The sequence below is a fragment of the Artemia sp. Qi Xiang Cuo genome, chromosome 20 (assembly GCF_049724085.1).
Source record: "Artemia sp. Qi Xiang Cuo chromosome 20, ASM4972408v1, whole genome shotgun sequence".
NCBI lineage: Eukaryota > Metazoa > Arthropoda > Branchiopoda > Anostraca > Artemiidae > Artemia > Artemia sp. Qi Xiang Cuo.
In genome coordinates this window covers 42,223,051-42,236,757 of record NC_142813.1, presented here as the reverse complement: position 1 = coordinate 42,236,757, position 13,707 = coordinate 42,223,051, and the positions used below count along the sequence as shown (strand labels likewise).

The window sequence follows — 13,707 nt, the reverse complement described above, 5'->3', positions numbered from 1 at the left end:
CATTACTTAGATCATGCACGGTATCTTCGTTAAATACGTAAGAACCTTGTGAATGCTTGGACCTGACACACGTATGCTGTTACTGCGGTATCCCCTTTTTTCTTATTTTTTTAAAATTTTAGTTTTTTTTTCAATTAAGAAAACAGGTAAACAAGCTGTATATTATTCAGAAATCATTGGAAGGCTAAGAAATATTCAGAGACATTTTTTGAAGTTTCTAGATATGCGACTAAGCGGTCAGAATATGTATATTTTTTTTTACGTTTCTAATTCCATTTTTGTTACTAGATATAAAATTAACAGTTGTTAATGACAGTTTGTGATATTTACCCATTTTCTGTTGTTGCTGGCTTTAACTCATTTTTTGACTTATAGACACATGATTTTTTTTCATAAAGGTTTAAGCTAATTAGTTATATTAACTAGTCTATTCAATTACCCTTCATAAAATTATTTAGTTTGAAAGGACCAATTTAGAGGTTAAATTTTTCAAAGCATCAAGAGTATCCAAAACATATAATGTTTTGGATATTCATATAACATATATAACAAAGTATATATCTAAAACATATCAATAGACTACGTACATGGCACAGAGTTTGATTCCAGTAGCCACAAGATTAGTACAAAAGTCAGTGCAGTCGATAAGCATCGCTGATCAATGACGAACTGATGAAATATTAGTGTAAAAATTGAAGGGAGGGGCTAACCCAAAACCCTTGACCACTCAATACTTGTCAATATGAGATTCTTACACAACTTTTACTATCTAGGTAAAAGTGCAAATCCTGTGGCATCACTGATCGCTCCCTTAGCAGGTTTGGCACTTCTTGGTGCTGCAGCTGCTGTCGCTACTAATCCAGTGCTACTAACACTTGCTGTATTAACAAGTGGGCGAAAAAAGAGAGGTGCAAGTGAAGTGGAAGATAATCTACAATCTTTAGCTCTGGATAATATGAACATAACAAACTTGGATCCACTGTTCTCAGAAAAAGTACAGGAACTACAGACTTTAGAAAAGTATATATCTTTGGTAAGTATATTCCCCGATATTGATCTAAAACTCCCCTTGAAACAAAAGAATTAGAAAAGTATATATCTTCAGTGAGTAAACCCCCTAATATTGTTCTGAATCACCCCTTGAAAAAAAAACATTAGAAAAGTATATGTCTTCAGTGAGTAAACCCCCTAATATTGTTCTGAAGCACCCCTTGAAAAAAAAAACAATAGAAAAGTATATGTCTTCAGTAAGTACATCCCCCGATATTGATATGAAACACCTTCTGAAAAAATAAAGAGCATACCCCAAATTCTTTTTTTATTTGAGTCCTCTGTCCTCTCTGACCTCTGTTCATCTATACTATTTAATTTAACAAGTTCTTTTTTTGTTATGCCGATCAATTGGAAAGGAGTAAAACGCCTTATATACGTACTTTTACTTATTAGCAGTGGTTATAACTTCGCGGATGATTTGGTAGAATTCAATATGTTACTGGAGCTTTAGAGGGTTTTTAATATGTCCACTCTAACTGGTACATCAAACTGGTCATTGAGTTATAGAAAATAATGACAATGCAAAAAAAGAATCAAACGACCCAGGTATTTTCCGGGTATTTCTTAGCGTGACATGTACAACTTAGATGCCGGGGCAGTAAAAAAGCAGCACGTAGTATATTCAATTATTCTATTCAAACTGCTGTCCAATCACTTAAATGCCTCTTATATATTCTATTCTTAGCAAATTCCCTACCAAATGTTAGGCTGTGTCTGGCCTGATCTCAGGCCAGAAGCCACTTTTCATTTGAATTTGTACCCTATTCCTAAGATATATGCAACTTGATTAATCCCAAAACGCACGACACAAAAAGAGTTAAAAATAATCCATGACTACTCTTTAGGAACCAACATCAAATGTATTTTCAAATATAACTCGCATTACAGGAGAAAGTCTAGCCCGTGAGATCCTGAAACATCTCTGTTGCTTTCTCCGCTGGCTTCTTGCTTGAACTAACTTGATTTGTTAATGAAGACACTAAAAATAAAAGAAAGCAAGAAAGACCTGAACGAGTTTAAATAACGTTCAGTAGCGAGAATGTAGCGAAAAGCTGGAATTTAAAAGGCTTGGCAGAGGATAACGAGGAAATATGTGTATAATTGGGCGTGCAAATATACTGAAAAGGAGGGAAAATATTCATTGTTGTAAGTGATGTTATGTGCAGAGGGCCCTCGTTAAACAAAAATAAAAAAAGAAAATGAATGAATTGCTGACAATATACCTAACCATATTTCATTTTAGACATATAATTTTTAAGTATAGGTTTAATTTTAAAGGAGTCTATAAAGATAGCTTGGAAAGACAATGATTTAAATGCTATAATGGAGATGAATTATTTGAAGGGGTGTAAACATTTTTAATAGCAACAGAGAAAAATATTATTTGAGTTTTTTAGGGTTTTTTAAACTAACAGGGAGTGCAGACATTAAGTTCTAAACCGGAAACATAAAAAATGGACCTTTGATAAATTTAACTGAATGATGGTCTTATGAGCCATTTGGAGACCAATTTAATCTTACCCATTCTATCATTTAAAGGAAGGAAGTGATTTTTACTAGTAACACAAAAAAGTATCGTTAGAATAAACTTAAGGATTTTGGTTTTAGTTCAGTGTTTTAAGTGAAAAAAGCAGGCATATATCATTTTCTAATGTCTTTATTCATAAAATAAACAGCAGAGAAAAAAATTCTAAAAGAGCACTATTTGCTGGCAGGACCACAGAGCCCCCTCTCCAAATAATTGGACAAATCAGGGGGAAGAAAAAGAGACACAGGGACAAGCAAATCTCTTCTTCTTCTTTTTTTGTAGTTTCAGTGAAAAAAAGAGGCGAAAATCACATTCTAAAGAGGATATACAAAAATTAAAACTCTGGCTTTGACTGAATTATGAACAAATTTGATTTTTTCCTCTCCATATAGCTCCTCCCCCCCCCCCGCCCTGATGAAGTGACGTACAAGTTTTAGCACCTATTTTTCCATTTTTCTACGGTGGCACTTCAGCTCAATCTCAGAGGCCAACAGTTTTTTCTATTTTTCTGAAACTTATTTCTAATCTATATATCTTCTCTTAGCAAGGCTTTTAAGACGACAAAATAAATATAAAAAAGGGAAAAAAATTGCGTGCACTTTTTTAGGAGAAACGGTGAAAAAATATTGGGCCTTCTCTCACAAACATTTAAAATATCGTTACCCCTCAGTCCTCCCACCCAAAATTAAGGAGGAAAATATTTTTACATCTATGCATAATCTTGATATTTGTCACCTTTTAACGAAACCTTCTGACTATATGCATCCTCTTTTATGAGTAATAATCACTTGATTGCGGGCTGCAGTTACCCGTTGTATAATGTCGTACAATTGTTTTAAGAGTTGAAAACTGGTCAATGGTTTAGAGTTACGGATACTAGGCACTTATACAGGTAGACTTATAGATTACTCTCCATTATTAAGTTTATTCTAGAGTAGACTTCAAACTGGCTTCAAAAGGAAAGCCTGTTTTACGCTCGATATCAGAAAATTTCAGTTTTTATTTATTTTTCAATTCAACTTTAAATTATTTTTATGATATAACTAAAAGAAAGCCATTTTAACCACCCAGACCACAAAATAAAAATAGGGGACTTGTATGATATACTCCCGACCATTCCAAAAGAGAAGTTAGGTTAATCCTGATAAAATCTACCTAAGTACGATAAAAATATAATACTTTATTAACAAATTTCGGCTATATATTTGCACATAAGGGGTGTGGGGTAAAGTACAGCGGGCCTGCATGTAAAGTTTGTTAGCTACAATTATTCTGCATATTATGAAGTAAGGATTGTTTCCTAAATTCACGCTGTCCAAATACTTTACCACCCCTTCCCCCCCCCTAATGTGCAAATATATAGCCCAAACTATATATTTCCCATTTATTCTGTCACTTCTCTGTGTATTTTCTCACACTAAGCTGAAAGCTGAAACGAAAAAACCGGTTCTATAATGCGTCAATGAATGAACAACTTGATCGATAGGGGCTATATCATACAAGTACGAAAGATGTGACTAAAGATGTAAAAACTTTTAAGATGTAACTAAAAGAAAGTTATTTTAACCACCAAGAAACCAGTTCACAAAATAGAAAAGAGGATAGAACCAAGACATGATTTGCTCGTGGCTTTGATTTTAGCGCATCAATCATCCAGTGAAAAAGCTTCAAAATTAGTATCGTGTGCTTGAACTTGGAGGCTATTTTCATTTGACTTTAGAGATCCATTTAAATTCATTTCTTAAAATGAAAATACAAATTTTGTATTCTTTATAATATTTTAAACATAATTAGGGAAGAAAAAAAATATATAGAGAAAAAACAAAAGTATTTAAATAAGTGACAGGTTAGTAAAAGTGGCAACCCTGCAAGGAGCATCCAGTAGTCTTTCAATTTTCTAAGATGTAATAACAATTTATTTGAACTAGAGGGATAAAGTTCCCTTCACGAGAGGAGTGTTCGTCATCTTAGACAGAGAAACTTTTACTAGTTCAATTTTCAAATACACTTTCATTCTCATTTAAAATCAAGTTTTTAGTCAATATACTTAAGCTTGAGTTATAGATAAGGATTTTTTTCTAAAAACATCGTCAGTGCTTGTTGGAAAAATATTTGTGGGGGGTATTTGTATCTTTTTATCCTCAAAGATATAGTTGAGATTCCTTGGGTAAATACACAAAAAGATTGATGTCCAAAGTCCAAACTGAAAATATGAATATTGCTCCTAAATTTTCTTTTTGGTTGAGCTGACTGCACTTATCTAAATTACCAATTTTAATTCCCAATATTTGCGAAGAAATATCTAGAGTCAATAGGAAGAAAAAAACACTCCTTCGGCTACTCTTGATTTCGAGAGGGGCAACTTCAGTTTCTAATTGGATAGTGTTTGACTCTAAGAGGAGCATTATAAAAGTTTCCGGAAAGTGTAAATAAAACAGAGATAGCTGGAATTCTTATAATTAAAAGTGTTCAGACAGCAATATATATATATATATATATATATATATATATATATATATATATATATATATATATATATATATATATATATATTAAAACAAACAAGAACTAAATGAAATTAGGTTTTCATACTGATTCTAATGTTTTAGGTGTTTACGCCCCCCCCCTCCGGAAAATCCCCCCGCGAAAAAAAACGGGGTACTTATTAAGAATTTGGTAAACATGTCGAGAATCACATTTAGAATCTAATGAAATTCTAATGAAAAACAGGTTTCCGTTGCCTTGACTTATTGCTCACTCCGTGAAAAATGTTTGAACTCCAGTTTTTTGGGGTTGAAGGGGCAAAAAAAGTTAACCTAGGTTAGGTTAGGCTACGCATTTAATATATTATATGCTTAAACCCACCCTCCCCCTTTCCCAATTTGAAAATAAATAGCCCAAATTTGTTTCTAAACTATTATATTTTTATCATACTTTGTTTTATTTCATTAACCTTAACGAAACTTCACTTATCGCATGTTTACTGGATTCTCAACAAGTACCGAAACCAAAAAATACCCCTCCCCCTCATAATAATACCCCCGCAGAAAATACTCTCCCACTGAAAATACCCCGCAGAAATTACCCCCGTGGAAAATACAATCGGAAAATACCCCCCCCCCCTGCGGAAAATATATTTGTTTTATTGTTTGTTTCTGCTACGCTTTCCTTTCCATTCGTTACCTTATAATTACTATGTGGTCACGGATTAACTTCCACCCCTCCCACCAACCCTGCGGCCATCCCTGTTCCAAATGTAGTACTTATTGCAATCTCAATTTTTTTTAACAGCCCATCTAATGCCTGGACATGATAGCTTTAGGCTACAAATTATATAAAAGTTACTTATTATTTTTCTTCACACTAACATTATTTGGCATTATTAACCAGCAGTTCGAGATAAATAAGTCCAACAATAATATAAATCTAGACAAGAAAACAATATGAGTCTAATAACCAAATTTTTACTTTAAGCTGTAATAAAAATTTTCTTATGAATAATATTTTTGGGGTCACTTCCGCTTAAATCCCTTATTTCCCAACCTTGTACATAGTATATGGCTAAGTTTTACCCCATTAGGAGGGGGAGGAGGTTGTGCATTTCTAATGTTAAGAATATGGTGTTTAGGGATAGTTTTGAAGGAGAAATAATTACACCACAAATTCTTCAAATTAATTTGTTTTTAACCTAGAATTAGCCTTCATAAAGGGTTACTATTTGTTCTAGCATTAGAGGGTACAAAGATAGGCCTAAATATTTAAACAAGTTTACTTGGCTATCCTGAATTTTAGCAGAACATATTTTCCGTAAAATTTTCTTTGCCTAACTAACAGTTTGGCAAGACCGTAAAAAGATCCTAAAACTGCAGTTTAAAATACTCCGCCCACTGAAAATATTACACAGGTGAAGGGACCAGAATAATAATTGTGAGGGGAAGGGAAGGTGAATTGACGATAAAGGGTGGTGTGACAAGCACAATTCTCAGATAAAAAAAAACAACTTAAAATTTACACTCCGAATGAAAGATAAATTTTAATGGTAAGAATTCCTGGCAAAAAGATCAATTCCTTCAATGTGTTATGCGTTCAATCATTAAGTATTAAACATTAGTGCAGTAAGTCCAAAACCAAAAATAGCAAAAGAAAACAAAATTTTAAACTTATGATTCGACTTTCAAAGCCTTTCTCCTTCTTTAGAAGCTCAACTCCCAAACACAAAATCCAGCTGAGTATTCCGTTCAACAACTTCAAGTATAATTCTTGGCCAATTTTGTCAAAAGTCTCTTGACCACGAATGACCATAAACGAAAGAATCTTATAGAATTTGGAATACTGCATTCAAAATGATTTTATCTAAATCCAGGAAAAATGACACTTTTGTGAAAATATGAAGAACCGTCAATACTTAAATTATATCGGCCTGGTTTTTATGCAAAGTACCACAGGTGACGAAAATTAACGAACAAAAGTGTAGTGAAAAATTATGGTATGTAAAGTAATGTTTGCTAGGGATAGTCACTAGGGGTGACACCGTGATTGAATGATTTTCGGGGAAATTTCGGGGATTCAGGGAACCGAATTTTTTTTCGAGGAGACGCATAGATTTTCGGGGAAATCCCCGAAAATTCAGGGATAGTGGAAGCCCTGTTTCCAAGATCCCTTAATATAAGGCTAAGGGTTTCCCACCTTGGACGACAAAAATCAATTCCATTCTTTAATGGCTAGCGTTGAGGTGTCTCTTTTTTTCTTTTTTTCCTAAGCAGGAGAAAAAAGTTTTTTTTTTTCTTTCATTAAGTCTCTTTCTTTATTTTTTTTTTACTCAGTAGGAGGTAAGAGAAGCAGGACATGATTGGGCCTAGACTAATAATAGACCCGTGCTTTTCAAATAATGAATTTTTCAGAAATCTTTTTAATATTGCTTCCTAAATCAATGAAAGTTACTTGTATTTTATCCAATTTTTCACAAGCAATTACAAACTGTTGGAAATATGTTTCTACTCAAGTAACATAATCCCAAGTTGGAATACCTAACAATATGTACACATTGAATGTTTTGAAGTTAAGGGCCCGTACTTGGCCCGATAATCTTAGTGAGGGGATAAAGGTAGGCATAACCGAGCGAAATGTATAACCTTGAGAAAAATACCTTTCCATTTTTCCGTTAAGAAACCTTCGTATTCTTCCTGTTTAAGAATACCAAATCTCAGGGGTCAATCTCCCCTTAGCACAAACCAACTATAATCGAATAGTGAACTGTGTGAAGGCTTCAGAAATTTTCCAATTACGAGTACTACTACTACTCGTCACTCCTCGTAACTACTCAAAATTTATTCAAATAGTAGCGCGATTTATCAAAACAGCGTTCTCAGTGACAGTTTAGACTTACAAAAGACCCAACAACAGCTGCTAATTATGGTTGATATTTTTTGGTGGAGATTGTATTTATATCAATTTATTCAAATTTTATATTGATTTATTTTAAATTTACTTATACCTTATTCGTATTTAATAAAATATTTATTTTTTGGTATTGAAGCTTGAGTGCGGATGTAAAAGTCAATTTTGAAGAACATCCATCTGTGATTCTTCAAACATCTTTTGATTAGGATAAGTTTTTCATTTCCCGTTGCTGGAGGAAACAACTCCAAATTGATGTTATTCTAGATAAGAGTTCGAAATTTTCTATCCTCTCTTAGTTTCATAAATCCGAAATTGAAAATATGCCTTTACAATTTTTTCCTTCGATGAGCCAAATTCACTTATCCAGAGTTCCAATTCATTTTTCAATATCTACTGAGAGTTAAGTATAAACCAGTTCAAATTGACAGACAAACCATTTCTCCCGGTATTCTTGGTATTGAAAAGGGCTTTAGATTGAGCTGGCTTGGATGGACTGGTTTTGACTGAGTTTTAACTGTAAGAAGATGCCTATTAATGTAGAACATCCCTTTATTACAAGTCTGCAGGGTCAGGGTCTTCACTTCATGGCTGGTAGATGGGGTTAGCTAACCTTTTTGGATGGGGTCAGTTAACCTATCCTAGATGGGCCTAGCTAACCTATTGAACAATATACTTAAGAAATTGGTAGCAGAACGCCTAAAGTATACATTTCACTGTCTTCTTCAAGGTTGGGGTCCTTTCCTTAACTCAGAAACGGGTCACTCGTCCTAAAGGAAGAATTTAGGGATTTCAGTCAGGTCTATTGGGGAGGGGGACAGGAAAGACATTTTCCCTGCCTAGAGTCCCTTTCACGCTAGGCTTAGAAAAATACCAATTTTTGGTGTTTATACTGAAAAACATTGAAGAAACAGTAAAATTGCTCTCCCTTGGATTTTGAAAAGTACATTTTACTTCCCTCTATAGTTTTACCAATTGACACATATGAAGGGTTCACATAATTATAAATACCTTTATCCCACTATGTGAATACCCGATGACGCAACAACCAAATATTATTTCAAGATAATCCTTTGTATAGCTATGGGTTGTCCTATGGGTTGATTTGATTGGCCAAGATTTTACATGGGCTTTGGTCAGTGGCGTAATTCCATTAAAATCCTGGGGGGGGGGCAAAGTTGGAGCCAACTTTCCCAAATCAACTGAAAATGACAGTGAAAACTGAAAAATGAGCCATATAGTACCATACAGGTAAAGATATACTAAAGAAAACTGAACCATTTCTGTTGATGCTTAAACTGTGCAGGCTTGTCTTAGTTTTGAAAAGAGTTTTGAAGAAGCCAAATTTCAGCTGGGACGGGGGATTAGGCAAAAGAGGGTTTTGGAGGGGTAGTTGACCCCCTGTCCCATAGCAAATTATGTCCCTGGCCTTAGTTCATACAGAAATTATTGTCATACTAGACATTTCGCTTCTGTCCTCCTTAAGAACATGAAATTCAGAGTGATATAAATCCTGAGGAAAGTTCAAAAGCCGAAGCGCAGAAAGTCCAATATTGTAAGACTTTTACAATTTTTCCCTATAGAATAATTTTACTTGCCCAGATTGTCAACCTAATTTTCAGTACTTACCAAAATTTTATTGAATCAGATTAGAGGATGATTAATTTCTCCGAAACTTTTGGTATTAATAGGATAACTAAAACTTCTATCTAGATTGAGTTTCAGACTGAAAAAGGGACCTTTAAAAGTTGTAAGAAACTTCAAAGGAAATCTCAGTAATTTAAGCCCTTAATTTGACCCGTAGTTTAAGCAAATTAATTTGACAGCCTCTATGGCTCTCAGAAACACACTAGCAAAATTCGTTACAAGCATTTCGTAAAACAAAGAAATTATCATTCTCACTTCTAAGGGCTGGATTCGACATGCTTACTTTTCCGAGATAATTACCAAAACACTTTGATAACCTCTTTCTAAAAAGAGGATTATGAGAACAATTTAGATCAGGAGGATCAATGTGCGATCGAAAAAATATCGATTTGCTAATGCTCCCATTGAGAGCAGCTTAGCAAATTTTTTTTCACAGTGATCTTGGAAGTGTGAAAATATCAATTACGATCCTTAGGGATGACAACGATAAAAAATTATCAATTTCTGTTTTATTTTCATCAATTATTTTCTTTTCAGATTCCATCCACAAACTCAAATGAAAAGCTGATGGCTGGGTATTTAAGCTGTTCTGGTTTTATGGAGTCGTCAAATAAATGCATGGATCGCATTGTCTGTGAATACTCAGACCCTGAGAGTCCTTTGGAAGATCTTGAACGTGACGTCATTTCAATGTAAGTATACTTCTTTTATTTTTCTGTCAGGTTTAAAGAACCCTGATTGGCTGTTTTGGGACTCTAGTTCACGTTAACGAAGCTCTTTCCTTTTACGACAAACTTCTTCGATGAATATCGGCTAGTAAACTGAAAGCCGATTGAAAGATTTAGAAGGTAATATCATTTCAATATGACAATACTTCTTCTGTTTTTCCATTAGGTCTAAATAGCTTGGTTGGCCATTTGGGGCTCTAGTTCACGTCAGTAAACTTTTTTTCGTTTGCGGCAAGCTTCTCTGGTGACTGCTTGCCGGTAAACTCAGAGTTCAGTGCTTGCCGGTAAACTCAGAGTTCCACTTTTCTGTCAGCAATACGAAACCTGATTGGCTGTTTTGGGCTCTAGTTTACGTTGATAAACTTCTTATCCTTTACGCTAAGCTTTTCTTATGACGGGTTGGTGGGTAGCTTCTCACTGGATTCCATTGGAAGACCTTCAACGTGACGTCATTCCATGTGAGTGTATTTCTTCAATTTTTGTTTCAACTGTAAGAAGCTTGGCTGGTTGTCAGGGGTCTCATATTCTCATTAGTTGGATTCTCTTCTATATTGCAGGCTTCTTCGACAAATTTATTTGATGACTTTTAGTTTGTAAACTGAAAGCCATTGAAAGATCTAGAAAGTGGCGTCTTTTCAATGTGATTATGCTTCTTCTATTTCTCTGTCAGCCTTAAGAAGCAAACTTCTCTGATGACTGCTGGCTAGAAAACTGAGAGCTCATTAAAAGATCTTGAAAGTGATTTAGTTACAATGTGAGCAAGCCTCTTTTGTTTATCTGTCAGAGCTAAGAAGTCTGATTCGCTGTATGAGAACTCTAGGTCTCGTCAAAAAACTTGTTTTCTCTTACGCTAAGCTTCCATTATGACTGGAGGGAGGTAAGCTTTTCATTAGAGTCTATTGAAAGAGCTACAAGTGATGTCGTTCGATGTTATTTTCCTTTCAGCTCTATGAGAGGCTCGGCTCGTTGTCCTGGGACTCATATTGTCGTTAGTTGGCTTCTCTTCTCTATGGCAAGCTTCCTTGACAAATGTTTATTGGCAAACTTCTTAATAAGATAAAAGGTATATATATATATATATATATATATATATATATATATATATATATATATATATATATATATATATATATATATATATATATATATATATATATATATATATATATATATATATATATATATATATATATATATATATATATATATATATATATATATATATCATCTCAGTAAGACCCTATCCTTTAAACGAGTTAAACCAAATAATTCATGGTTCGGTTGGTTTGTGAAGGAATTTAGATATTTCTATTTTTCAGAATCCCAGTAGTCTCTTTACAGTCAAAATAAAATAAAGCTTTTTTTTTATAAAGCTTGTTTTGCCTCATAAGCGAGCTCTGGAAACATATGTATTATAGAAATAGCTGGTTTAGTCTCCGTTTTCTAACAAAAAATTATGCTATGCAGTATAACCTCTTTTGAATTAGTGCAGCCAGCCTCTTCAAATGTTTTCTCATTAGAGGCTGAAAGAAAGAATGGACAGGACCTAAACCGGCAAGTGATGTTCTTAAAGATACTTTTAGGTCTTCGAAGTTCGGCTTTTAGGGAGTGTTTGACTGTGCATGCTGCAACCAACAATGAAAAAAAGTACTGACAGTGCACAAGCATTTGGACTTCATTCTATTATAAGATTCCTTTGTCTCATTATTTCCGCCTCAAATCATACGGAGGCATTTAAAGTTATTATGGCTGCAGCAGTAACTGCAGCACAGTAAAGAGCGAAACTTGACCCAGTAGCCGAAACTTTAAACAGGGATCTTTACAGAAGCTGTAGTGACATAGATTTTTCATACAACACTATCAAAAGATGGCGTTTACATAAGATATGGTTTTTCTCTGTCCTTAGCCGTGATCATTAGTAAGCATTAATGCAGGGAATTATCTGGGAACATTACAAAAGCGGTGGTAATAAACACTTTCCCTGTTACCCAAAAAGTGGCTCTCACTTTTCGGGTGAGAGACATCTGATTAAACAATATATTAATTTAATTTCAAAGCAGAAATTTTTGCTTGTAGTGAAGTGACTGTAGATTTTTTTTTTTTTAGTTGAATATAGCCACGGGAGTAGAATCATGCGTTTTTTTTCCGTTGTTTTGTGTTACATTTGCTTTTTCTTTAATCTGTTTATATATTTTTAATACTTCAATGGAATTTCATCTTCTATTTCCTCTCTTTTGTTGTTGTTAATTTCAGCGGCGGATCTGAAGCAAAATGTAACAAGGGTGCCAATGAGCAAAATCTTTGGGGGCCGGCCCCCTGGATCCGCCAATGGTTTTTTATTTTTCTTCCCTTTTGTTTATAGAAATCATAATCCTTTTGCTCCCCTCATTCCTCATTAAGAATTTGAAAAGGAAAATTTAGCCCGAATTGTGTTTGGGCACAGCATTAAATTTGGCAATAAAAGGAGAATATAGAATATATATCTCTTAGTTAATGATCCAGAGCATCATCTCAAACAATGATATTTCAAAAAAGTAAACCTACTAAAACTGTGTCAATAAAGTTCCAAATTCCTCTTCAGGTCAAAATCTTAGCCAAGGGATTGCCCACTCTCTGACACCTTGTGCATATCTTGCAGGGTCACTTGTTTGACTGTGGCACACTTAACCCACTTCTACCGCTTGTGGTATGAGCCATATGGTGTACACGATATTCAAAAGTGCGCAACCCCTTTGCGACAGCCCAAACATATTAAAACAAATTTATTTATTCTAGAGTTTTGCACAGTATCATGGGGAATAAAATGGTAAGCCCGGCTTTCAAAGATCGTTTGCGTGTAGCAGCAAAACATGGTTCAGAACAGGGACGTTGCTACCTCCACAAATGTCCGGAGCTAACCAGCTAAAACGAAGCAACTAAAGCGAAGCTGAGTGACTCATAGCTTTATTATGAGTATAAGTGCATGAATAAGGCAGCCAAAGATACATATTTATTTCGTTTTTATGTATGTTTAAAACTGCGTATATATGTACTAGATTTTAGTGTCTTTAATTAGCCAGTGTTATTGTTTATGAATTATATTTAAATATAGTTATGAAATAAAATCTCTTTAGTCATAAACATCTTTAGTAACATAAAGTTCAGGTGCCCTATTAGTTTCAAAATCTTATATTAAAGAGATAGCCTGTAATAAGGGTCAGTAATAGGCGCCAGATGCCATACTACCCTAACCTCCAATACCCCAGCTACCTCAGATACCTCAGATTCTCACCTGCTTTTACATCATATGCTTAAGTCGATCTTGTCAGGTTGTATTTAAAAAATTACTTATTATCCTTCTATCATAGGCAGTGC

General features: G+C 34.3%; 1 protein-coding gene across 1 annotated transcript in view; it reads left to right on the top strand.

The window, feature by feature from the left end:
- Positions 1–13,467, top strand: part of LOC148940228 (uncharacterized) — a 37,589-nt gene extending 24,122 nt beyond the window's left edge. The window contains exons 3-5 of the mRNA XM_089105922.1: positions 774–1,033; positions 10,163–10,317; positions 13,129–13,467. Coding sequence (XP_088962048.1) covers positions 774–1,033; positions 10,163–10,317; positions 13,129–13,258 — 545 coding nt within the window. The 3' untranslated portion in view covers positions 13,259–13,467. The remainder of the gene's footprint in view (positions 1–773; positions 1,034–10,162; positions 10,318–13,128) is intronic.
- The last annotated feature ends 240 nt before the right edge of the window (positions 13,468–13,707 follow it).